Source organism: Cyclopterus lumpus, chromosome 23, assembly GCF_009769545.1.
Source record: "Cyclopterus lumpus isolate fCycLum1 chromosome 23, fCycLum1.pri, whole genome shotgun sequence".
NCBI classification, from domain to species: Eukaryota; Metazoa; Chordata; class Actinopteri; order Perciformes; family Cyclopteridae; genus Cyclopterus; species Cyclopterus lumpus.
In genome coordinates this window covers 9,245,593-9,273,535 of record NC_046988.1, presented here as the reverse complement: position 1 = coordinate 9,273,535, position 27,943 = coordinate 9,245,593, and the positions used below count along the sequence as shown (strand labels likewise).

Genomic DNA, 27,943 nt, shown 5'->3' with positions numbered 1-27,943 from the left:
TACCCATTGTATGCATCCCTCATTACTTATGATGACAGCGAGAGTCTTTACTAATCCGTTTCTTCCTGCTCTTTTCACCTGTTTTTCAATTTATTTTTGTTTTTAAATCTCAAAACACTTTTCCTTTGTCTTTTTTTCCTTCTCCTAATGTCCTGTGCTCCACTCCGTCGGTCCGACACGACTCTCCTTTGTCGCTCTCTGTTTTCATTCTCTTAGTTGATTTTGCAATCTTTACAAACGGCGTTTCTGCCGTGCTTTGCCTCAAACTGTATTTATATATCCTCAGCATCATGCCGCTGTATCGATGACTTATATTATGCAGTTGGACTTTCCATATAAGGCAGTGATTTTTTTCCCACATGCTCGATGTAATTGGATTTCCTTTATGCTTTGCCGAATTCAGCAATCTGATTTGATTGTATTGCTACATAAAAGATACCAGGTGAGTAAGTCGGAGAGGAAGATGGATAAAAGGTTTATGTTCGGCCTTAATGATAGTAAGAAAACTAAACCTTAGAGGACACATAAACCTACCCGTGCGTGTGCATTATTCAATCACACCACCCTACAACACACACACACACACACACACGCACACGCACACGCACACGCACACACACACACACACACACACACACACACACACACACACACACACAGTAGAATAAAGACTGGTGACACTTCTTTTCTCATTTCTGCTCCTTAACACATCGCCCGAGGAAATATTACTTAATTAAATTCTGATGTTTCTCATGTATGTAATGTGTGTGCTTATGCCTTTCTCTATATACATTGTTATATAGTAAGTCTATATCTCAGTATTTCACTCATCTCTTTAAAGAAATGTAATGGAATTGTTATTTTTCTAGTTTTGATTATCAGGCTACTCTGAATGGACCACAAGCTATATTCACGAGCCTTCCCCCTCTGCTAAACAGCCTGTACAGTCTCTTTCATCAGATACATGTGAAACGTTTAGGGAATATGAAGGCGGGTTGCACTCGATGTCTTTCCATTTGAACAGTGCAAGAAATGATGATCATTCGTTAACCTTTCTTCTTCTCCAGGAGTTTGGCTCATTCTTGTGGGGATCAATTAAAAATGGAACCACTGGAGCACACATCAAAATGTAACAACTAATGTCCCCATCTTCTGTGTTTGATCCAGGAAACGCCGGTACACCGGTGGTTTTTAATGAGAACGGAGACGCTCCAGGGAGATACGATATCTTCCAGTACCAGACCATCAACAGGTCCACTGCAGAGTACAGAGTCATTGGCTCCTGGACCAACAAACTACACCTCAGAGTGAGATCTTTTTCCATCTCGCTGCTTTTTTAACCTTCTTTTCTATCTGCAATTGTTGTTCTCGGAACTAACTTCTGTGTCATAAAGGAAGAAATGCCTTTAGAGTAGTCCAAAATGTATTTTTATTTGAGTGGTTTATTGAAACTTCCGAGGCCTTAAAGCCTGCATACCTTGGCAGGATGAAGGTTCAACATCACATGATTTCGAAATCCTCTGCGACTCGGCTGGAAATGTTTGACACACACGCACACACACACACAATCTGTGCATGCTGGCACCAAAATTGAAGCATACACATGTGCATCATATGCATCCATGCAAAAACACTTAATTCATTGCACCCGAAAAACTTGAATCCCATTGTCATAGTCATTCACATACACACACACAGACACACACACACAGACACACACACAGACACACACACAAACACAAACTCCTTGAGCACGGCGTGTGCTTGGTGTTATAAATCCACCCAGGACTTCATTAGAAAGGCCAGATGACAGATGAGAAGACTAATAGACACAAAGTGCTTTCTGCCTGATCGACGGCCCGTTGAGAGAGAGACAGAGAGGGAGAGAGAGAGAGAGAGAGAGAGAGAGAGAGAGAGAGAGACAGGGAGAGAGGGAGGGAGAGAGGGAGAGAGGGAGAGAGAGAGAAAGGGAGAGGGGGAGGCAGATATAACTCATCGTTAAGGCACACATGAATGGGCACTTTGACAGTTGACAAATTAACAGATGTATTTGATTTATTCAACAATCCAGTTGGGTTTGAAGGCTCGGTGGCAGATGTGGTGATGCAGCAGGTGGACGTTTCCACGATCAACACACTGTTTGAATCAAGATGAAAGCAAGTCTGCAGAGTTCCACAGCAAATGTTCTGTAAGGTGATGTGTTATAGATAATGCATAATCCCTTTACAGCTGACCTCATGTCATTTGGGTAATCGATGGAAGCGAGGTGCACGACAGGGTCTATGTTGTTTTGGGTGGTGCATCATGTATGATGATTGTTGTGAATATAAGGTATCTGTATGAAATACATAAAAGTTTTAAATGTACACTTCTGAACACACACGCACACACACACACACTCAACAACGTACATGAAAGTATTTCTCCTGGCAGACAATGTTGCACTAACTTTGCCTGTAACCTAATATTGTTGTTCAAATGCTGCGTGTGTGTGTGTGTGTGTGTGTGTGTGTGTGTGTGTGTGTGTGTGTGTGTGTGTGCGTGTGTTTCTATATGTGTCTCAATGATCAAATCAAGTCCATTTTCTCGGTCCCTGATGAGTTTTTCCTCTTAACTAGTTTTGTTCGACTGGTACATTGTGTGCCTGTTTAAAACAGTAACGCTCCATTTTACCCAGCACCCTCGGCAACGGATGGAAGCTCAGGGACTGGGGATAATTACAAAAAATCACACACATAACGGCAAATTGGAACTCACACATATCAGACACACGGAAGGCTTAGGGATTCACAATAATGCCAGCATGACACAAGCACAACTAAAACTACATGCACACATGTTGGAACATGTGCACACACACACACACACACTCACACACACTCAAACAGAAGGAAATACAGATGGCCTATTTGTGCCAGATCTGATTATGGTCTGATTGCTGGCTTCCAGACTAGCTGGTGTTAGTTTTGTGCCTGGCAGCGCTCAGGAAAACGATCAGAGGATCTTCTTGTGCTAATTGCTCTGCGAGTTGCCCTAATTCCACACTTTCTGCAGGTACAGAGTGTTGCAGGACAAAGTCATGTCAGCTGCAAGCAGATGGCTGCTAATCTTTATGTGGCGTAATATCCCACAAGAAGGCGGGACGTTTTTCGTAATGCCGCTTGCACTTGAGACAAAGAGAATATTAATTTGTCATATGGGTCGGAGCACACGCCTTTGTCTTACCGTCCCTCTGTCCCCTCACCTCTCCCTCTCTATAGGTGGAGGCCATGCGTTGGAAGGCAGGTGACTCATCACTGCCGCCCTCTGTGTGCAGCATCCCGTGCCGCGCGGGCGAAAGAAAGAAAGTGGTCAAAGGCGTGCCGTGTTGCTGGCACTGTGAGCGCTGTGAGGGATATCACTATCAGGTAGATCTCTGGAGAAAAACAGGCCACCAGGACTTGCTGTTGGCTTTGTTGGAGTTATGTCATTCACCTGTGATGGAGTACTTTTACATATGTTTCCTGCAGTATTCATTGTGTCTTTTGCACAAAAAGAAACATGAAATACAAGATTCTGAACTGTAGCATGTGAAAGTACCATGGAGCAGGATTCTATCCACTTTGTTGTGTGTAGTCTCACAGCACTGTGAGGCTCGGCAGGTAGATGGTAGAGTGTATAGATGAACCATGTGTGGGTTTTTTGTTGTTGGTAGGGTTTTCAGGAGACTTTCCATTAAAAAACGTATGCTGTCTGAATACTTGCATTACATGGTTCACAGCTTGCAGGCAGAACAATGCATCTAAATCATAATTCACTTGTGTCACTCAATCACCGAGGATTTAGTAAATATTTACAAAACATGTAATGTTAAAATCGTCTATTTCAAAATATCAAACCAGACAAGTCACAGTCCAGTGTGAGTCCTCCTTCTAATGCATTCTGGTGATCAATTGCAATGGTTTTTTAGAGAAACATGACAAAAAAAAATGTGTTATTTACTTTTTGCTTCACTTTCTGTCCATCTTGTTACTTTAGAATCACACCAAGAAAAGAGATTTCTTATAAATAAATGGCCTTGATTGTTATGTTTTCAAAGCTGGGAAAGCCTCCAAAAGCTCTTAGCCTCACCGGTTCACTTAGGTAAACTTGATCTGTCAATTAAAATTGACAATTTTACTAGATGGCAAACGTTGGCAGAGCTTCTAAAGCCACAACTGGTTCCATTTGTTGGAATCAACTACAAGATGTGTTTGCAATGACTGCACTTTGACATAATGGACGCGTTAGTCTCCGCATGCATATGCTCTCTGACAGCTGCCGCCTGCTCTTACTCTACAGTAGAGTTTCGCCCCCCGGGGTCAGGATTCTTTCTTCCAACTCATCTCAGGCAATCAAAAGAAAGCCATTTACATGGCCCACTTTGGATTTATATAAGCAGGAAGAACCCCGCAGATGCTCTTGGAAGTCATTTAAGTTGAGGGAAAAGAGTCTGATGTTAATTATATCATGGGGGAAAATGTGGTCGAATCCATAAGCGCTCGAATATACAGGATATGCAAAGAGTTCCCCAGTTCAGCAAGCAATAAAGGAAAGAAATATAATATCAACCATAGGTGGTGATGCTTGTTTGAGCACCCGGGGCGATCAATAACATTCTTCCAGAGATATGCATTTGCTGTAACATCAATAATCTGTTGACACATTAACAGTATATTTGAGTAGATTGGAAAATAGCAAAGCAGCATGACAAAAGCAATTAAGTGAACTGTTTAAAAATGTATGAAATGTATGTATTAGTTGTTCTCTTTGACGCACAATAGCTGAGTCTCGACTGATTAGTAAAGTAATCGACTGTTAGTGATTTAAGGTACATTTACATACATTTGGGAGCGACTGTATTTACAGATTTACCATATTTGTGTACAGAGTTTGGATGAAATCTTGATTTTACATGATCAAAACTGTCCCTCCCCAGGCTTCAGAGTTCAGCTGTGAGCTGTGTCCATACGAGATGCGGCCCGACGCCAACCGCACTGGCTGCGTTCCCATCCCGATCATCAAGCTGGAGTGGCACTCCCCCTGGGCCGTGGTCCCCGTCTTCATCTCCATGCTGGGGATCATCGCCACCTCCTTCGTCATCGTCACTTTTGTCCGTCACAATGACACGCCCATCGTTCGAGCGTCGGGCCGGGAGATGAGCTACGTGCTGCTCACGGGAATCTTCCTGTGCTACGCCATAACCTTCCTGATGATCGCGGCGCCGGATGTGGGAGTGTGTTCGTTCAGGAGGATTTTCTTGGGCCTGGGGATGTGTTTCAGCTACGCCGCGCTGCTCACCAAGACCAACAGGATACACCGCATCTTTGAACAGGGGAAGAAGTCTGTAACAGCACCCAGGTGAAGAAAACACACGCCTCACGGTGCACACTCTGGGTTTGACCTCTGTGTCCAGTGCAGGTAGATTTAGATGGGTGGAGTGGCATTGAAGGTCACTGTAAGTGTGTTCTTCTTTGCACTCGAAGATGTGTGTGTGTGTGTGTGTGTGTGTGTGTGTGTGTGTGTGTGTGTGTGTGTGTGTGTGCGTGTGTGTGTGTGTGTGTGTGTGTGTGTGTGTGTGTGTCTGTGTGTGTGTATGAACTCCTCCACTTCTTCCTCATTGAGCGGCTTGGAATCATTATTCATCATTTATTTCTCATCCATTATTAATGAGAGTCATGAACTCACACTCACCTATTGTACTGTTTGCACTCAGTGTGAGTGACTCTCGGAGAGAGTGTCAACTAAGTGACTCAAATGTTAATGTGGTATTTAATAGTGCTCAGGTTCATGTCCGTCCTACCCAGATGGTCATCTGTCTTTCATTCAGTGCTATCCATTTGTAAGAGATAGTGTTTATTTCCTCTTAAGAATCATACATTTTTTAAATGATAATTAAGATTTATAAAATTATAGGTTTTTTTTTCATAGAAAACTTCCAATTAACACTAAATATGATAGACAAAAAATAAAACTAAATTGAGGTAAGCATGAGATGCAGGAGGAAGCAGGAGTTTGAGGCTTTTTTCAGGCTGCAGTGTGTGTTGTGCCTCCAGGTAGTCAGCCACTAAGCATCCTTTGAGCCTGGGAGATGGAAGGAGTTGGTTCTTTCTTCACTACAAAGAAAATATAGCTTTGCTTGTTATTAATTTCCCAAATGTTGTTATCTCTCTGGCATATGGTTATCACTTTCCCTCTATCCAGTTCTATATAGGGCTTTACCTCATTAACCATGTTCTTCACTATTGCCTAAAATGTCATCATCTCCTTTTCCCTGATCTCCCTCCAACATGTTTTGTCGTGTGGGATTTGTGGTTGTTTGTATGTCTTCATGTATAGGAATATCATATATTTTGAACTTTTAGATAATATGAAAACAGCCTTGTTTTCCGGATGACGAGCAAGGATTGTTTACTTTTTAAAATGTATTTGTGAAACATGTTGTTGCCCAAAGACTGGAAGAAGAAATCTAATCTTATAGAAAATGACATCATGCATGAGATTCTAATCCTTTGAATAAGGCAGTAACACATTTTCAAGCGCAGATATTTCAGATATGGGTTTGCCGCACTCTAAATGAACTCTGGTATCATCATTCCCTCACCGTCTCCTTCGCAGGTTCATCTCGCCTGCCTCCCAGCTCGTCATCACCTTCTCCCTCATCTCAGTGCAGCTGCTGGGGGTCTTCGTCTGGTTCGCGGTGGACCCTCCCCACACGGTCGTGGACTACGGCGAGCAGCGGACCCAGGATCCCACGTCGGCGCGCGGCGTCCTCAAGTGTGACATCTCCGACCTGTCCCTCATCTGCTCCCTGGGCTACTCCATCCTGCTGATGGTGACGTGCACAGTTTACGCCATTAAGACGCGAGGCGTGCCGGAGACCTTCAACGAGGCCAAGCCCATCGGATTCACCATGTACACCACCTGCATCATCTGGCTGGCCTTCATACCCATCTTCTTCGGCACGTCACAGTCCGCAGAGAGGGTAAGTGTATATGTTTTTTGTCGTTTCTCTTTGATTTGATTTCATGTCAATGCTACTAAATGCACTACATAACCTGCATACCTTAACTGCTGTCTTTTTTTTTTTACATTTTCTTTATGAACTACAGTCTACAGAGAGTGTGAGTATATTGCAGATGTCTGTATGCCTTCGCCATCATCTTTAGTCTGCAAAGAGGATGAAACCATGGCGTGTGTGTGTGTAGGCGTGTGTGTGTGTGTGTGTGTGTGTGTGTGTGTGTACTTTTCTGTGTGTCTATCTGTGGGATTACCCTGTAAATGACCTGTTTGGGATTTAAAGCAATTTTCTCTGCGACACCACAATCTACAGGAAATATGACTTCAGAGAGACATTCTGTGCATGTGTGGTTGCAGGATTTGACTTAATAGGGAGGATGCAATGGATACAGATGTGTGATACTAATGTATATTTGTGTGAAATGTCTTTCATAAGATGACGATTCCCTGACAGGCGGGTTGTGACGGTGTGGTTTATGGGCTTCCTGTGAGCTTGACGGAACTCTCCTGAGCCCATTCTGCAGTATTATTACGTTTTGGAATCACTTTTTAAGTCATACATTTGCATGTATTGCTATTGCAAAACGTCTGCTCTCTCTCTCCACCAGACAACTTTTTTGGAGATCAAAACTCCATATCTTGGCAATGAAAGATATGTTTTTTTTCAATTGTAGCTATATTATTGGCTTAGAGTCCAAAATCTCCTGACAATCCCCAGTGAGTACAAGAGGATTTTCTGTCTGGCTGATTGACTAGATCCATGGCTTGGTCCAGGCTTTTAGAGGCCTGTACTGTACTGAGCTTATTCCTCCTTCCTGTAGGTAATTGTTGATGGCTGTATGATGTAACTTGCATAAGGTGAATGTGTGTGCCAGTGTGTGTGGAGCAGCCTTTACAAGGTTCGGGCTCCACCTAATGAATGATGCTTTCATTATGGATGCACAGTTCATTATCTGCATGTGTGTTTTATTTGATATGTTATGTTATTCCAAGTCCTAAGACCAATATCAGGGGTTCACAGAATTATTCGAAAGACAAAAAGAGCCTTTTTGTGTCCGCAACAGCCACTGCGGTAGCGTGTGATTGAATGAATACAAACTATATAATTGGCTTGCCACCAGTCTAGAAACCAACGGGCATCAAGGTGTCACGAAACACATTTCTTTTAAACTCAAAGTCAAGTGTTGACGTATGCGGGCAATCGCCTCGGGGTCGTCGTATCGGACCAAAACAAACGACCCGGCCAAAACACTCAACGTGAGGAATCTGTTTTGCCCCGTCTGTGTCGCTGAGTAGCATCTGGGGGTCGGAGGTGCACTCAGATGTGTTATCAGTACCGACCCCTACCGCAATAAGTGGGCAGTCGGGTGGCAGTTTAGAGGATTTAGGAAGCATACACACATGAACTCATAACAATATAGTGCACACACTAAAACCTTGTGTTTACTTGCCTGGGATTTATTGATTCAATTTTTTTGGGATATTGCGTCTTCACTCTAGTTTTAGCAATAAAAGCTTTCATACACTCGATTCATGGCAGATGTCACAGGCTGTTGACAGATAAGCAGTGAACCGGCATGGTGGTGAACAAACAGATAGCACTGTATCATTCACATTGTCACATGTAAACACACGCACACACACATACACACACATTGTAGCGATACGAATCACAAACCTCAAGCTGTTTTGGAAAGAAATTTATCAAATCATAGCACAGCTCCAAAACTAATTGTGTCCTTCAGGAGTGCCTCGGAGTCTTTATACACAATCACACATGTCAGTCCACTTGTATCCTGCTCCTCGAGATGAACACCGACGGCCTTTGTGTCCACTGGAGGTTCAAGTCTTCCCTTCCTCCTCGCCCTCGATGAGAGACACAACTGGTGTTGTCTCTCAGGCAGTCGGGACATTTTGTATTTCTCTCCATTTCATCGCGTCTCAGCACATTTCCCAGTCAAGGTGCGTGTCCCGCCTCTGTCGCATGGCAAAAAGCTAACATCAAAGTGATCTAATCACACATCAGGGAAATCAGCCTCTTGCTGGATGTATAACAGTTTTTTTTTCTTTTTTCTTTTGCTAACCCACATTCATTTATCTTCAAGAAGCCAGAGAGTTTCGTATTTTTCTTCTTTGTCTCAGTGAGGTTTTATTTATTTTTATATTTATAAAAGCAATTACCTTTTTCACCTCACCACAGTCATGCAAAATAGTATGTGGCGAGTGTGAATACAATTATGATCTAATAAGGGGAACATTACTGATTTAGTTTCCACAGGCGGAGGCTTCAGCTGGAAGCTTCTTTAACCTTTAAGTTGTATGTTGTGTGAGCTAATAAACTTGCATATGCGCGCACGTGTGACCATTCGGAGGTGCTGATGTGTCACGGTTTCTTTAGGGTCTGTTCACGCACGTGTGACTCTAAATGTCATGTCATGAGTCATATGGCTTTGGAAAGGTACGTCTGTGTGTGTGTGTGTGTGCTATCTCACTGGTTGGGCTATTCAGCTAATTAGAATGTCCACCAGTGACTTATTGTGTATTGGCGTTTTAGTGTGTTTGTCTGGTGTGTTGCATTTAATTGGAATATCCACGAGTGCACATTTGTGTGTCTGTGTATGTTGTGCCTAATTGGAATATCCTCTGGAGTGTGTGGCAGCTGGCTGGCTAACAGAGAGCGCAGAAGAGAGGGAGGAGAGAGAGACGAGGGAAAGGAATAAACAGGTATGACGAGACTCACTGATGGGGCTTTAATGAGGAGAGCTCTACCAAGGGCATAGGCTTGGTTTGCCGAGGCGGAAGAGGCAACAATGAAGTTAGTTGGAGGTTCGATGACGACACGACTCGCGTCACGATTACGTTTGGCATCCAATGGCCATCACGCCTTTGACAAAAGAAAAACGAGAAACTTTCAGAAATGTCAACCTTGTCTCCACAGCCTGCACAGTGGAAGCAGCAGGTTAGCAGAGCAACAGCTTCGGCCCTCAATCAGTGTCCTCGCAGGATGTGTGCAGGCACAGTGTTGTGGAGGTAATCAGCATTTTGGCAACGCTCAGAGCACAAAGAGCAATGTCTTTAAAATGGAATAATATAGACTTGAAACCAGTGGCGACTGGTGGAATTAATTTTTTTGGTAGGGCCATCCAATCAATTTCAGCAAACATCCCAGTATGATTCAATACAAAAAAAGTAACAAACACGCATTTCTACTTTGTAGTTAAATATTGAACATTTATTCCAACACTGACATAATAATGACATCTTATTCATACAATTCAGTATATTAATATATAATATATCGCGCTCGCCCTGGCCGTCATGTCGTAAAAAAAAAAACTATTTTAGGATGTAGATTGGCTGAATTGTGTATATATATACTCATTTATATCTTTAATCAGTAATTGGCTAAACTGCTTCTTAGTCCCGTCTCTTCTGGGCCAAAACGATTCGGCCCCAGCTGCAGCTGAGACACGCAGACAGGCGGAGAGGACGTGCAGGAAATGCATATATTTTGCGCAGATATCCTATTTTTTATTTTTCTCCAAAAAACAAATATTGACAGTTTTGTATAAAAAAGAGCCAGCAGATAGTTAAAAACAAACTATAATAGAAGAGAAAATAGCTGGCAGTGATTTTTCATCAGGAACCTGTTGTTTTGAATGTATTGTAGTTTCTGGATGTTCTTGCCAGTGATCCCAGTGAAGAGGGAATTACAGTAGTCCAGTCTAGAGGAGATAAAGGCGTGGACGAGCTTCTCTGCATTCGACATGGTTAAAGTGGGGCGGAGTTTGGAGATGTTTTTGAGATGATAAAAGGAGGTTTTGCACAGGTGTTTTATATGGTCATTAAAGGTCAGGTGAGGGTCAAACCTAACTCCCAGGATAGTGACTGTGGAGGAGAGGAGTATGACCTGACAGATAAAGGTGAGATGAGTTATGGAGGATGACTGAACCTGGTGTGGAGTGCCAACAAGGAGCGCTTCGGTTTTGCTTCTGTTTAACTGGAGGAAGTTGTTTCCTTTATCTCCTCAAGACAGGTGGTGAGACATGACATGGCTGCAGTGGGGTTTGGGGCAGTTTTGATGTAAAGCTGTGTGTCGTCAGCATAACAGTGGAAGGACAACCTATGTTTGCTGATGACACGACCGAGGGGGAGCATGTAAATAATGAAGGAGGATGGGGCCGAGGACCGACCCTTGCTGAAGACCACTGGGAGCAGTCTGGACTTCTTCCCAGTGAGACATATTCAGTTCTGCCAGAAAGGAGTCTGACATTGGTGGTGTGGAGGCGCTCTAGGAGGAGAGTGTAATCCACTGTGTCAAATGCAGCAGTCAGGTCCAGGAGGATGAGGAGTGAGGGTGATCCTGCATCGGTTGTCATTAGCAGGTCATTCGTCACCCTGAGTAAAGCTGGTTCAGTGCTGCGGGCTGAACGAAAACCTGACTGGAATTTTTCAAACAAGTTGTTGTGTTTGAGGTGTTCCTGAAGTTGAGAAGCAACTACTTACTACTCTTACACCTTGGAAAGGAAGGCACGGTTGGAGAAAGGCCTCCGGGTCCAGGGTGGGCTTCTTGAGAAGGGGACGGATGACAGCAACCTTGAGAGTAGGTGGGACACAGCCAGACTGAAGGGAAAGGTTAACAACTTTGGTGATGAAAGGACTGAGGGTGGGGATGTGTGACTTGAGCAGAGCAGTGGGAATGGGCTCCAGGGTACAGGTACAGGATTTAATTTTTCTGAGGAGCGAGATGTAGAAGAGACAGCACACTCGCAGATAAGGTGTTGGGGTCAGAGAGAAGCCGAGATGGGGAGCTGGACAAATGTTGTTGACCTTGGATCTGAAAAAGTCAACGAAGCTGTTGCATTGCTCCTCTTGTAGCCTCAGTTGAAGAGGATGGTTGTGGCTCCAGGAGATGGTTTATGGTGGAAAAAAAAGTGTTTAGAGTTACCAGGGTTTTTATTGATTAAGCTGGAATAGAACTGTGAGCGAGCATCTTTAAGGGAGTTGGAGTAGGCCCTTTGATGCTCACGGAAAGCCAGTTTACGGACAGTGAGCCCTGAGTTTTCAGCTGTTTTTCATGTGTGAACCACAGAGCGGAGCTTGAGAAAAGAGATCAAAAACACTGCTCAGGGATGTATTATAGAGTTCCACTAATTCATCCATTGACGCAGAGGCTGGACAGGTGATGAGCTGGAGATCCATGGTCATAGTGGCTGAGTCAATGCTTATATAGTATGTATAACAGGGACCCCACTGTCTTGATATACTCTCTCCGTACACGACAAGTGCAGACTTGAGATTCTGCCACATACTCATCCCCTCTCCCCGCCCACTCCCATGTACATACATGTGTTCAATGCCTTCCTTGTATTTCTGCTCCCTCCTCGTCTGAACAGCCGTCCTCTCGTTCCTCCCCGTTGCTCATGTACCGTTGTCCCCCCACACTCCTCTCCTCTGAATACTCAACGCGGCTCTGAGTCACAGCGGGCGGAGAAAGAGAGGAGGAAAAAAAAAAAAAAGCACAGAGTGAGGGAGCGACCAGAATATAAAGGGAAAGTGTCAGCGCGGGATCGGGACACGCGAGGAGACAGTGAGACACGGAGTGGGAACGTGAGAGATAAATCAAGGGAGATGGAGAGGGAGGGATTCTTAACCATCACCAACGAGGGGAGTATTGTTTTGAAATAGGTCATGCTACCATGCAGAGGCCGCTGGCTACGAACAGCTTCTTCCGCACCCTGCAGAAACGGGAAAAGGTTGTGTGTGTGTGTGTGTGTGTGCATCCCTCTGCCTCTCTCTGCTTGTTGTAAACCCTAACCACAGGGAGCATCCTCTCTCCAGCTATCTCTCCGTGTGTCTGCCTCATCATTCCTTTGCCTGACACCACAGACAGACGACCATCTTTTCTTTCTTCTCCTTTTTCTCCACCCTCTTTGCCTTTTACCTCGTTCTCTCTCCCCGTGAGCCACCTCTCCTGTTCTCCAGATGTCTTGAATATGGTCCGCTTGTTATCTCCTGCTTCCAACAGAGGAAGAATCACACCACCCCGCTGCTACCCACAAACCCACTCAGTGTGCGTATGTGCGTGTGTGAGAGTGTGTGTCTTTTTTTTCACAGCACGTCTGTTTTTGGTATTGTGTACCATATGTACACAATACATATTTTGATATGTGCACTAGTTGCTTGCACAGAGGCATATTTGAGGGAGTTTTTTATTTTTATTTTTTTGCTCAAAGAGCGGAGCTGCTGCTGAGTGACAGAGATCAGGTGCACGCTTTTTAAGTCTCTGATTGGCCAGAAGTTTCGCTCCTGTCCACCCAAAAGAGATCGTTTTTTCTTTCTTTCTTTTTTTCAACCCTGGACTTGGTCTCCATGAGTAGGTACTGGGTGAAACAACGAGGTATGCAGTACAGCCGAAACCACAGCTTGCAAACAGTCATCTCTTTTTCTTCAATGTGGTAAAAGAAAAACAACATGAATCCGCAGATTCAGTCCTTCTGCTATTCAGACCTCTCAAGGCCTCCCATTCACTTTATCTCTGAGACATTCCCCATCTCTCTCTCTCATACACACCTACACACACACACCTACACACGCACACACACAAACACACACACATACACGTACACACTGCTGTCTAACCTTAGACCAATGCAAGACTCGAGAGTTCTAGCCTCAAAGTAGTCTCTTTAAGAAGTGAAGAATGGCAAATAGCCTCACTGTGATTGGTCCTCAGGAGTATATAAAGAACACATCTACGGTACCTGCCTCACAAATCCATTTCTGCCCCTCAGCACACACACATACACACACACAGTGTTGCGGATCACCGTCTTCAGACAGATTTATGGCCGTGACTGTGATCCCCGCGGAGAGCTATAGTGACCGCCCAGATCCTTACCGGGAGTAACCGTAGACAATCAATCCACACTGATCTGAAAGGATTAGAGAGAGACAGGGAGGCAGAATTTTTAAAAAAAAATGTCACGGTGAGAAAGAGGGGACTGAGACGGCGGAAACAAAAAAGAGAGATGGAGGATGAGAGAAGGAAAAGGAGGCAGCAAGAGGGAACATACGAGGCAAAACCATCCAACGCTAAAGATGGAGGAAGAGAGGCGAGCTAATATCAGAGAGAGAGATGACATCAAAAGTAACTCTCTGTCCCGCACGCACACACACGCACACACACACACACACACACACACACACACAGCTGTCCCAAACATGATGCCACTGTCTTGGGAAGATGGAATTGCAGAGTTCCTTGTAACGCTCCGTTTATTCCCATTTCTACTTTGACTGTCCAGTGGAGGATTGCGCTGCAGCTTATGTCAGCGTCGAGAAAATCTATAAACCTAAACACTGAAACACAACATTTGCTTAAGCATTCATAATGATTCAGTACGGTAAGTGGGCCTGACAATTTGTGACAAACTGTAGGTTTGTTATAACAGTCCATCTGGTATTTCACTAAGAGTAAAGATATTTAGAAATAACATGGCTAAATTATTGTAAACAGCTGACCGTCAATAACTATTTATCCATCCTGAAAGTGCAAAATATATGATGAGTTGTACAATGTACCATCATTATTTCAATTTAACCATGTGGGTAACATTTTTGGAAAATTAGAGAGCATTGCAAGCTGTTGAAAATAATGGTTGGTTGAATTCCAGTAATTATTGTGATCATGAGGTGGCTGTAAGTATTATATAAAGCATTACATTTATAAGTGCACAGCTTCGGATGCAACAGACGGTACAATTAAAACCAGTGTGAACATTTAAATGGTAATATAGAGTATATAAGAGTGAATATTGTATATGACCCCTAACCCTAACCTTAATCTGCATATAGTATTCCTGCATCATTAATTGGATTATGTAGAAATGTGCACATGGTAAAAAAAATGCTCATCCAGATTGGAATATTATACTACCGTTGGTTGAGGTCATGGGGAAAATTGGGTTAGAATTAAACAGGTAAAAATGCAAACTATCCTGTTTTGAGATGAAATAAATATATATATACATAGAGCATTATTTTTGGAGGCACGGTAAAATACCAGGACACAGCAGTAGCCACGCTCAGGGATGAACAGAACATGTACCGAACAGAGAGCATTCACTTCTGACATCGTGACGCTTTCATTCCGACAGAGTTTACTGATCCGCAGCATCATTATCTGCAACAGGCGGTGTGTGTGGGGAGTAAAAAAAACACTACTTTCATTCACTTTTGAAGGAATGAGTTTCCCAATCTTTTGCGGGGGGGGGGGCAGAAAGCAAGTGACAGATCCTGACATCAAACACTGAGATGTTGAAGGATATGGGGACGCCCAAGGGGGACCTCACATAGAGCTGTTGGCAGTCAGACACACACACACACACACACACACGCATGCTCTACATTCACACAACACATATTTAAGTAGACATTTAAGTACACTTACATCTACATACACTCAGAAATGTTCCTCCAGGGACCAATAGAGACAAGAAAAGAGCAGTGTGCATCAAAGATCTAAAGGACTTCCCTTTCGAGGCCCAATGCAACAGTCCTCTTCATAAACCTTACATCTCTGGAACAGCACTAAAATAACAGACATCAAATAAGCTGTTGTTTATTCTGTTTTATTATTTTCCACCTCCACTGTAGCTGTCAATTCTTCATTCACACTGTAGAAAGGCTGCCTGACAAAGCAAAACATGCACTGAAGCTAGTAAAATAGTTTTTTATCACCTTTTTTGTGCTCGTTACTTTTAAAAGAACCAGCAGTAAAGTATGTGAAGCAATAATGCTGCGGAATTAAAAACATTGTAAATTGATGAATGAAGCCATAGTAGATGCCCCGATATAATTAGTGCCGTACTGCCCTTCCTGCTGATCCCGAGAGAAATTCAAAGTGTGTGGCCCTTCAAGCTGCTGCTGTGCAGATGCAGTAACCTGGCATCCAGTCGCTGGCAATGGTTAAGGGATACTTGGCGAGATTCAGGTTTGATTCAGGAATGAAAAGTCTGGTCGATGTAGAGTTATTCCAGTCGGTTGCTTTTCAAATGAACTGAACTTTCATATTGTTGGAGCTTTTGAGTGTTGTCTCTTATTAAGTGTTGTTCACCTTCAAAGCCACTGTAAAAAAAAAAGAAGAAGGCATTCTGTTAGTAGTGTGTGTGGGAGTGCATTGGTTTGGAGTAGTAGCTGTACCCAAACCAAACGTATTCAAGTTTGTGGTAACTATCTTTTTACTTTTCTTTCAGTAGCAGCTGTGCAATCACTCTGTGTGTGTGTGTGTGTGTGTGTGTGTGTGTGTGTGTGTGTGTGTGTGTGTGCTAAAGATTGCCAAACCAAGACAGAAAGAGCAAAGAAAAAATGAGTGCCATCCTTTTAGTCGCCTGTTGCTATGTACTATTAATCACCACGACATCGCAACATTTTCCTTTTCTTCTTTGCACCATTAGCAACAATCCGCATGGCGATGCGGCTTCACGCATACAGTATTTCTCAGCAAACGAATATCTGTATCACGAAGGAAACGGTCAAGGCCTCAATATGTCGACGACTTTGTGTGAGCCACGGAAACCGGAGACATTTCCTTCACCCCGAGGTGGAATTTCAACACAGGGTTGAATTAGAGGACTTAGGGGACTCTCATAAACATTAATTAATAAAAGTATCAGACCTCTTAAGTGTTTCCTGAAATGAAGTCACCCAATGACGGCCATGACTGTAATATCTTGATTCCTTCATTCGCTTCATTAGAATTACAAAAGAGGGTTGGGACTATGTAGTCAGACCCGAGTATCACTGGGGGGAAAGCGCTTTGTATAATTTCCAACCCAATATCTGTCAAGATTGCATACCGTAAGCTGCAGAAACGGGCACATTTCACATCTATGACAGAAGAGCAGACATAACAGTTACTCCCGTTTTATTTGTTCATGGGGTCAAACCCCCCCCCTCTACATTTAGGAAGCAGTCTGCTGACTGATGAGGCTCCATGTTGTTCCTTGCTGTGTATTTTAATTGGCTGGAGCTGTGCACAGTGGGGTCACAGTCACGTCAGTTAATCAGGAGAGAGAGAGCCGGTGTTCTCATCGGGCCGCCCTGGCAGTATGCGTTACCATGAAACCTTTATGCACAACCCAAAATGAGTTTGACTTTGGCCTCATACAGATCTCCAAGTCAATACGGGCTCCACTAACTAGCTGGGGCAGACACAGATGTAGCATCATGTATTATTTTTATGGAATAACCTGTGCACTTTTTTAAACACATACAGAACTTAGGCCAGTATGAATTAGATGGAGTACAAATATAAAAAAGGCGCTGTTTTGCAGACGATGATGAAGAAAGTGTGCACAGTGAGCGCCGCTCGGGCCCAATTAACAAGCCGGCACACAAAGCTGAAATATTGTGGCACAGAATCCTGTTTTAAAAAGAGTTGCGAAATGCATGTGATGGGCATGCGGAGAAGTGCAACTTGGGGATTTAACAAACTCTGAGTGAAAAACATATTGATACTAAAAAGCAAAAATAGTTAAAATAATTTTTAGATGCACACAAATTGAAAAAACTAACACCTACTCCTCTCACAGTTAATCAGTTGTGTTGTTTTAGTAAAACCTGATGAAGATAACGATGATACTTTAATTATGTTATACTTAAAAGGATTACAAATACAACATCCTAATTAATCCCTTTAATGATACCTCATTGTGATATCCCCCTGCAAGTAATGTTTTTTGAGCCATTTGATGCAAAGTTCTGAAAATCTGGAGAAAAAAATAAATCATAAATAAAAATCCTGCACAGTCAGAAGCGGTAAGAACTGGTATGGTCACGCTCCCATTTTTTAAATAAATAAATAAATCCAAATAAAATCTCCTCACCCTCCCATGGCTCAGGTGATTAAAATGACAAGTGGTTCAATGCTGTGCGTGAACAGAAACAGGAGGTGGGAGTTAGACACACACACACACACACACACACACACACACACACACGTACGTCCTTTAGTTTAGGATCCCCAGGCTGCGTGTGAAGGTTGGGTGAGGGCAGCCACCTATCAAGGACACCGACATCATTATCAACATGCTGAGATGGAGAGAAAACAAACAAGCAATAGGGAGACAGAGGAATAAAGTTGGTGAGACAAAGAGTTAAAATCAGATAGAGTTTCAAAGACTACGAGCAGACACAATGGAGGTTATTAAAAAAGACGGGAGGGAAAATAAAACATCTTCCAGAGAGAGATACAGGATAGTTTAGGGACGAGTAAGGGCAGAAATGAGGGGATGACAGGTAAAGGATGGAGCGACTGAAAGATGCAAGTTGTCTCCGGGAATTAAATGTGCCGTGCACAATGCTTTCTCACCCCCTATGTTTTTCAACATCCAATAATCACTCTCTTTTCTGTCTTATTTTCTTTACTCTCTGACCCTTCGCTGACTGGGCACATGAACTAAAAGCTGTCAGCAGTCATTTATTTCAAATGTGTGCTGGGAGACAAAAGGAGAGCGGAGTGACGCCTGGCGAGAGATCTCATTGGCTGCAGTGAGTTAAACACAAGGTCAGCTTAATGCAAATCAACAGCTATTCAGTGCCACGGCGCCCAAGTGAAGGGCATATGTTCTTCCACTATGACTCTTCTTTTTTGTTTTACTCAACATCCAATCAATAACTTTCTTGCAGTCAAAGTGGTGGAAATAGGATTTTACCATTGTCTTTCTCTGGCGTATAAGACCTGTCCCTGTCTCTTCACCTGGACATCAGTCAAACGTACCTTTCAAAGGTTGCAGTTATTCCTTGTGAGGTTGAGTCTAAAATATAGGCTTTTTACTTTTATTTATTTTTACAATTAACTACTTCTGCAGGTGATTAATGCCATGAATAATAAAAAAATAAAAAAGTTAAATGCCACACTGCATAGCCATTGCCTCGTGGACAACGGGCAACCACTCAGCCACTTGGCAACGTATGACAACAATCAGGGAAGTGTGTGGCTCTGTTAACGTGTATAAGCTGTCTTGCGGGAAAACTCTCCATCGTATCACAAACAACATGCCCATGGCAATAAGGGCTTCAGGACTTTGCTCATCAGAACAGTCTCTGTCCACCTGTACTGCTTGTTATTCACTTTGTATTCTCCTTCTTTCACCTCCCTCTCTCTCTCTCGTCAACGTCCACTTCCTGTCAACCGTGGATTGTTCTCCCGAACCGTTCTGTCATTCCATGTTTGCCTTCCTTTCTTAATTCCGTTTGTTTATTCTCTGTCCCACGTAGCCATTATGTCCTTTATATTCACACCATCTCTCTCTCTCTCTCTCATCTTTCTATTGGCCCCTTTCTCTCTGCTGTTGGCCGGAGCTCTTTCACCATCCCTTTTTCTCGCTCTGTGTTATGAAAAGGTTTTGCAACAATCAAAGAACTGTGTGTAATAACATTCTCCATGCTGTGGCTCATCAAGTGTGAGAGGCCGTGACATGTGTTTGTTTCTGTTCTTACAACCCATGCATAATCTGATTCACATTTGTGTAACGGCACGCTCGTCTGTGCGTGCACATGCAACTATTCAGACTGATTGAAGTGCATTTTGCTGCATGGTGTCTTAATCAATATATTCCCTACAAGGTGATTATATCACACCGTTACACCGCTGTCATTTCTTTTGGCATTGACTAGAGATGTCCTAATGTTGGTGGAAGGTGCATACCGCCTTCATATTTTGGGAAGATGAAAAGCCCACATAATGTGTAAAGAAAGAAATCCATGTATATGCCATTCTCCATTTATTCAACATGTGTTTTAGCCCTTAACTTAATGTGTAAATGTCATCCATCTCTCCTGCGCGTGTATATTAGTGAGCGGAAATTGCAGTGTCTGCAGAAGATAGGCCTAATTTAGTTAATTGGCTTCTGATGGTGTCGTGTTCACCAGCTGTACTTTCTATTTCACAGAGTCGTTTATGTAGTACAGCCAGCCAACCCAGAATAGCCTTCAACGTGAGCTGTCACGCCTAGGCTATCGGCTGTGAAGGGAAGAATGCATTCTCGACACCTAACTATCAAGATGCCTGTCTCTTTGGATTAGCCGTGTCTCACCGGGAATCCCATTCTTTTACAGCTATTCAGTATTAGCCGTTTGAATTAAGTGGCAATGTTAGCTGCCAGAGCAGATGCCACTCTTATGTCCTGCAATAAAATGTGTTGACCTCAGGTCTGTGAGTCCTGTGTTCTCTCCCGCTGCTGCTTCTGCAATTCTGACCCCTCACACCCACCTCCGGGATGTGAGAAACCATTTTGAAACTTGACAAAGAAATGTGGGAAAGGACTAAAAAACTCTAACATGACACATCTGCTGGAGTGACCACGACTCACCCTGTGGCAGAACCCCCCCCCTGCTTTCATTAGGAGGTTCATCAGGTGCACTCCACCCACAGACTCTGGTCCGGTGCAGACCCTCTAAAGGTCTACCTTCTCAGAAAGTGTGATGCGCATTAGACGTGTTGGAATGCATTCTGCCTGCTCATATATTGTTCTGGCTCCATTATCCTTGATTTAATGTCAAACAATAGCAATAAGTCATGATTATGTTGGGGAAAGTAATTTTAGCACGCCAGGTTATCATATCTAGCCAATTATACCAGAAAAACAGCACGTATAACGGGGTTTTGCTATTCAGTAACTCAGAGGTGATGAGGAATTGAGCAGTAAAACAAATGACAACAGATGTGCTCACTGAATACGCTTGCACCTCCCTGACACCTGGAGTGGCTTCAGCTATGCTTTATGCGCCCGCGGCTCAATCCAGATCCCGAGATTAATCCTTTACGAAACCCCCATTTGGCCGAGGACATCCGGCTGTGCGTGACCCACTGGGTCGGAGGGGACCAACAATATGTTGTGTTCATTGTGATACGGTATGCTGACGGTGAAATGGAACCTGAACATTATGTTTTGCAAATATGTTTAATATGAGATACGGTTTTCTCGGGGGGAGCAGCTATCAGTGAGAGTGTACGCTACACAAATAACATTGTGATGAGGTCTGGGCTGAACAACAGTGGAGCTATCCTTTAAGCTCTAATTGAAAAATAACAAGGTGTTTCCCGTTGATAAAAATCCGTAGCGTGGCCCTTTTTTTCATCAACACAAGATAAAATGAGTGCCCTAGAGAGGTCAATAACACCACAAGTCGACTTGGGAAAATTACTCACCGCCACTGTCCAAGAATTTAGCAAAAGCATCACTTTCTTCAACCTGAGGACTAAAATTGAGCCCAACACTATGCCACGTTTTTGTCCACAGAATGTACACACTTCTATTTCTCTTTTGTGTCCTTATCCTCTTTATCGTCGTCTCTTTTCTCCCCAGGTGTTAAGAGCACATCAGGCATCACTCTATCCCTTTTGTTCCTCTTTCTAAATCTCTTCCTATCACGGACCAGAGATTCTCCGCGTGTAAATGTCTTAAACCTTCGGGGAATAAATTGCATGCAGCCATCTGTAGCTAAGCGTCTGCTTTCTGTGTGCAACTTTTGGGATAATAGAGCGCTCTTCCGAGGCACGCATTTCTAGCTGATATCAGCGGTAGACAGAAAGGTGGAGGAGGCCAGACTCAGTGTGTAAATAAGAGCTGGAAGCTACACCATTGGTCCAAAGGCTAGATGTAATGGAAGTGACTATCGGCATCCTTGCTGCTGTTTTGATAAGAGCTAAATTCACAGCTTCAGGGACTCTCTCTTTCACTATCATTTGTACTGCTGTTCATGCCGTTTTTTCAGTAGGTTATTACATTTGTACTCTCTCTCTTTCATCGACTCTCTTTAAAAAAATCCTCACATCTTTTCTGAATCTAAATCTTTTTTGTTTCATTCATGTCTCTGTTACTGAAAACACATCCTACCACTCACTGATGATCTTTCTTTGCTCTTGTTTAATTGGTGGTCCCATCTCAAACAACTGCAAAGTCCTGTCCCATAATAGTGCGTTCTTTTGTGTGTTTCTCCCACTCTGTGTGTGTGTGTGTGTGTGTGTGTGTGTGTGTGTGTGTGTGTGTGTGTGTGTGTGTGTGTGTGTGTGTGTGTGTGTGTGCGTGAGTGCGTGCGCGCGCTCTCATGTGCCTTTGCTGCTGGTGCACTCCCATTTTCGTCTACGGCTAATGTAAATATGCCTCGAGAATATGTTTTATTTTGTGAACACATTGGGCCATTTGTGAAAAATTGGAAATGGATAAAACAAAAAATAAATAGGAATGGCCATGAGCTGTTCTCGTATGAATGTGTTTGACCAGAATGTTATGTTCTCCAGAGAACACTGGGTCTCTACCTTCAAACAGGCTTTTGAAGAAATTCGTATCACTTTCCAAAAATAGAAAAGTTTAAAATCTTGTGAAAAATTGTGTTCAGGAATAAAGAGGAAGAGGAACAAAGGTGTCGATTCATAACATTGGCCCTAGGAAAAGCCTGTTTGAAGGTGGATACTTGGGTTTCGTCATCAGTTTAAGGATAGTTTGGTGGTTGGGTTTAGGCAATATTGATGGTCATCTTTAGAGTTCTGGAAATGCTTTAAGTCCAAATATGCACAGAAATATGATTAGGTATCATTGAAAGGAGCAAGATTAGATTCACGATATCTTTGTTGAATGAATCACATTTACCAAGCAGCTCTTTTTGAGGTCAGAGTCAAGCGGTTTGGTTGAGAAATCAGAGACCTTTGACTAAAGCATGTTTTTACTGCCGGCATCATTTTCCAGTGTTCTCTGCTTCCTTTGGAGAACAATAACATTCTGGTCAAACATATTCATACGAGAGCAGCTCATGGCCATTCCTTTTTATTTTTTGTTTTATCCATTTCTAATTTTTCACAAATGGCACAATGTGTTCGCAGAATAAAACATATTCTCGAGGCATATTTACACCATTTACAGGCTACAATGAATTCTGAATTAAATTACCGAATAGAAAAATAAGAAGTGGATGCACCCTGACTGTTAGTGTGGTCCCCTGGGTGTCTTGGTCTTTGTATTATTTAATGCGCCAGGAATGGTCCCACGTAACGTCTCTATCGTTGCACTTTTCAAGTTTGTATTTAACGCATGTACTTTGTGTATCTATGTGTGCATGTAGGGACCATGTCTTTTAGTGATGAATGATTCATAACGTGGTTATATAACCTTTTTATTGAGCAGTACTACATACATGGAGTTCGTTGACAGTGGTGGAGCGAATATGACCCAAAGCAAGCCACCAAAGCACCACTACTGTGCGCCCGCATTTCTACTTTCTCTCTTGCTCTCTTACTCACTTGATCTTGGTCTCCACGAGTCCCTCTCATCCCTTCCTTGCTTCACTCGCCATGCCATCTCTTTTACTTTCCCCTCCAGGCTCCGTCCCTCCATTTCTACTATTCTCTCCCGTAAATCCATCCGTCCATCCATCCCAGCCCTCCCTTTTACTGTCTGTCTCCTTCCATATTCGCAGAGAGCGCTCGCCTGATGGGCTCCATATCTTGAGAGCTTGTCAGCTGTGTCAGGTCTCTCCTCCTCCAAACTACTCTCTGAAACTCACTAAGGACCTGAGGACTAGTGCTCAGTCCTCTGCAGTCTGCTTCATTGTCTTCTTGTTTCATTATAGCTGCCCTCCAACTGACTTGGCAGAATTGTGTGAGGTCATAGTCTTAATTTAGTGGGGTTTATATAACAATTCCAGCTTATAGTACATGTCATCATACCTCTCCTTCTGTCCACTGCATATACCCTTCCACTAGAGATGTCTAGTCGACTATACAGGACAATATGTGCCTGTTTCAGCCTGCCAAATAAATGCTAAGAATCACTTCACATTCCGAGACAAAGAGTCAAGCTCTGCAGCACGCAGGCAATTAAGCGAATGCACTATAATAATTCCATATAGCATCTGATCTACCTGCCTGTGTGTCATTGTAGGTGTCACTACACAAATGTTCTGCCAATGGTGCACTTGCTAGACCATCCTCTGCTACCTGTTTTCCCCCTCTTATCTTTCCTCCTCCTCTTTCCCTCACCAGACACACTCGGTGTAGTTGGACAATTACACAGACTATCTCTGACAACTGGAAATGTGATAAATGACTCTTGCACCATCCCTCTGTGTCTCTCTCCTCCAAGATGTACATCCAAACTACCACCCTGACCATCTCTCTCAGCCTGTCTGCCTCTGTGTCTCTGGGGATGCTCTACATGCCCAAGGTCTACATCATCCTCTTCCACCCCGAGCAGAACATACCCAAACGGAAACGCAGCTTCAAGGTGAGGCCCTGTGAAATTTTCTGGATTATTTTCCATATCTCAAAGGGGTTTGAGTTCATATTAGGACCGATATGTTCAATATTATTCATGCTGATGAAATGAGGATAATACAATAAACGACACACTATGTATAATTACATTGAACTAAAGAGGGCTGCCACAACTAATCAATGAAATAGAAATTGAATTAAATAGAATTGCTTAGAAAAATATTTGGCAACACGTCTCTGCTGCAAACACGTCTCCGCTGCATCAACGTCTCCGCTGGGGCAACTTCTCCGCTGGGGCAATGTCTCCGCTGGGGCAACTTCTCCGCTGGGGCAATGTCTCCGCTGGGGCAACTTCTCCGCTGGGGCAATGTCTCCGATGGGGCAATGTCTCCGCTGGGGCAATGTCTCCGATGGGGCAATGTCTCCGATGGGGCAATGTCTCCGCTGGGGCAATGTCTCCGATGGGGCAATGTCTCCGCTGGGGCAATGTCTCCGATGGGGCAATGTCTCCGATGGGGCAATGTCTCCGCTGGGGCAATGTCTCCGATGGGGCAATGTCTCCGCTGGGGCAACTTCTCCGCTGGGGCAATGTCTCCGATGGGGCAATGTCTCCGATGGGGCAACTTCTCTGCTAGGGCAACCTCTCCGCTGAGGCAACCTCTCCGCTGGAGCAACCTCTCCGCTGGAGCAACCTCTCCGCTGGGGCAGTATTCCAGCCAGTGTAGCCTCCTTTTGTAGCTCATTTTATGAATTACAGGAAATTACGCCATCCTCTTCATCTTTGGACATCTCTAGAGTAAGCATTTTGAAAATTGCAATTCATTAACAATAAAGTAGAGAAGGGTCAAATGCACAATTTCAGGTTCTAATTTAAAAACTAAAATAAACAAAAAATCATACCAGACAAAAATTCCTTCCTTCTGTGGTGGCCCGGGTCCTAATAAACACAACATGAGCAAGCGCTCCTTGTGGTTAAGAGCATTGTACTAGTACACAAGAAATACGGTATTTAAACAAAATATTAAGTATGAAAAATCGAAGTAATAATCAGCGGATTATTCGATGATCAAAATAGTTGTCAGTTGCATTCCTACTAAAAAGGGGAACCAGATCGTCTACCACACACACAATCTTCATTTCCAATGAATGGATTTCTGAATGTGAATGCATGATGATACAGGCAATTGTGACAGCTGCCACCATGTCGGGGAAACTGAGCCAGAAGGGAGACCGGCCCAACGGAGAGGTGAAGACCGAGCTATGTGAGAGCATGGAGACCAACAGTGAGTAAGAGAACACCAGAGTTTTATACCTATACATATAAAAAACTATAGAAAGAACGATATCTTCCGGTCCATTTTTATTACATAAATCCACATAATGCTTGAATACATGTTGAGAGATCAACGCAAAAGCACACACACACACACACAATTATACACGTACACGTAGAGTATTTAAAACTGTATTATTTAATAGGCAACATGATAACAGCTGTTTCTATGGCGTTATTTACTTTTTCAATCAACTGGTCTCATACCAACAAGTGGGTAGTACATCATATGCTCTCCTGAACTGCTTGTCATGATGGAGTAGCACAATACGAACAAACAAACCCTATTTTCTGGAGGATTTTTTTCTTTTGCTCTGATCAAGAAGTTTAATTTCGGTTTGAAAATTAATATCTTGCTAAACAGCACGGTGTCTTCTCCGAGCTCTGACGGCGAAGCACTGTTACATTCACGTCAAAGCTCGGTTTGGTGTTCAGCCAGTTCTGCTTCGTCAGCGATCCGTGGAAGGAACGACAGGAGTGCATGTGAATGTGCATGTGTGCCTTAGTGCATGCGCATGCATGATTAGCTGCTTGTGTGCATGTGTGCACGCAAACTCTAGTATGAGTGTCTATCAGGCTGGTAAAGTGTTGATTAGTGTGTCCTTTGTTTGCTTTCCCATCAACACTTTATTAGCACCAGTGAAGGAAGCAGGTCACAGGTCATTAATTGAGCCTATAGTTAAACTGCTTAGTCATATCCCCACATACTTCACTTTACAAACAATGACATTGTAATTGAATAAGTTCCATATGTACAGTATGTATACAACAGTGATGAGCAGACAGCAAGTTGAGTGCTCTTTGGAAAATATCAACACAAAGCTTTGGTCATTTTTCAAGTCTGCATCCACTAACACACATTCCTTTCACTTGTTTTTTCTTTTTTTCTTTATTAAGGACCTTTTTTTTCTCCCATTATTCCAGCAGTGTGATGGCAGATCACAATTGAAATAAAATGAATACAATGGTTGTATGAAAGCATCAGAGTATAACAATGACTCAGTTAGAGGCCTGACGTTGCTTTAAAAACATTGACATTCACCATGGAGCGCCTGAGGGGACACAAGACATAATGAGTTTGACAAAAAGCCTCAACTACTCAAGTGGACTGTGGATGTGACACTGTTTCATGACCATCGTGACAAAAATCTGCTCTCAACTGCTCTTTCTTGTGTTCCTTTTCCTTTCCCCACTTCCATTCCTCCAATCGGTCCCTTCTCTTTTATTCTACCCTTCTCTTCTCATTCTCTTCTTCATTGTTCTTGACCACGTCTTCGCCCTTGTTATCGCCTTCTTTCCTCCTTCCTGTCCACCGCCCACCCTTTTCGTATTCACGCAGCTTCATCAACTAAGACGACATATGTCAGCTACAACAATCATGCCATTTGAAGGGACCACAGAGGATGAAGAAAGGGATTGGACAGGAGAGGGGTCGGTGTCTTGGGGCGGTGCCAAGAGAAAGAAGGAGCCATCGTTCGAAGCCGATTGGTGGAAGAACTGGCAGACGGACTGAGTGCCCAATGGAATCCAAGCATGAGACATTTTGTATCGTTCAGCATCAAACCACAGAGAGGTGGGACCACATAAACAGTCAGTCAGTGTGCCTGCTTTCCTGCTCACACCTCATTGGTCCTACCATGAACTTACCCGTAAAAAAAAAAGAAAAAAAGAGACAACATTAAAAAAAAGAGACATACCATAGGACACTTTGGTGGACAGAGTAAATATTACAATGTACACACGCAAAAAAAAAAAAAAGACATAAAAAGAAAAAGAAAAAAAAAAAACTCTAAGGAACCATGTAGACATTATATCTAAAAGGGCAAATGTGGGTACTGGGAAAGAGATTTAACAGATTACATTTTAAAAGATATTTAAAAAGAGAAATGTCAGAGAAAATCTATGAGACTCAAACATGTTTGTTGTTATTCTCTACTTGTGAGTATTTTTGTGGTTGTGACGATTTTTTCATTCTTGTCTCACCGTTGTCTGATGGATCGCCCTTGCATAATGAGATGAGTGTGTTTCCTCTTGCTGTCTTGGCTAACCGGGTTGTCGCCTTGGGTTGTGAACCTGTAAAATGCCATGGTTGAAGCATGCCAGTTTTTATACAAAAAGGAGATTTATTTATAATAAAGGAATGTTTTGCAAATGTGTAGATTGGTGGTCGTTTGTACGTTTGTAGTATTGAGGGTGATCCCTTCCTTCAATGATCTGTAGATACATGGATGGATGGCAGATTGTGGCAATGCACCATCCATTCAAATGTCAGCATTACTCCCCACACAAATGAATCA

The 27,943-nt window shown here is 43.2% G+C and overlaps 1 protein-coding gene across 3 annotated transcripts in view; it reads left to right on the top strand.

Moving 5' to 3' along the window:
* grm8a (glutamate receptor, metabotropic 8a) overlaps positions 1-27,437 on the top strand; it is a 190,796-nt gene extending 163,359 nt beyond the window's left edge. The window contains exons 7-13 of one of the 3 annotated variants that reach the window (XM_034526034.1): positions 1,168-1,307; positions 3,261-3,407; positions 4,958-5,379; positions 6,637-7,003; positions 24,183-24,323; positions 25,494-25,596; positions 26,986-27,437. In XM_034526034.1, the coding sequence (XP_034381925.1) occupies positions 1,168-1,307; positions 3,261-3,407; positions 4,958-5,379; positions 6,637-7,003; positions 24,183-24,323; positions 25,494-25,596; positions 26,986-27,035 (1,370 nt within the window). In that variant the 3' untranslated portion in view covers positions 27,036-27,437. The other 2 variants (XM_034526035.1, XM_034526033.1) reach the window with 2 other exon arrangements.
* The last annotated feature ends 506 nt before the right edge of the window (positions 27,438-27,943 follow it).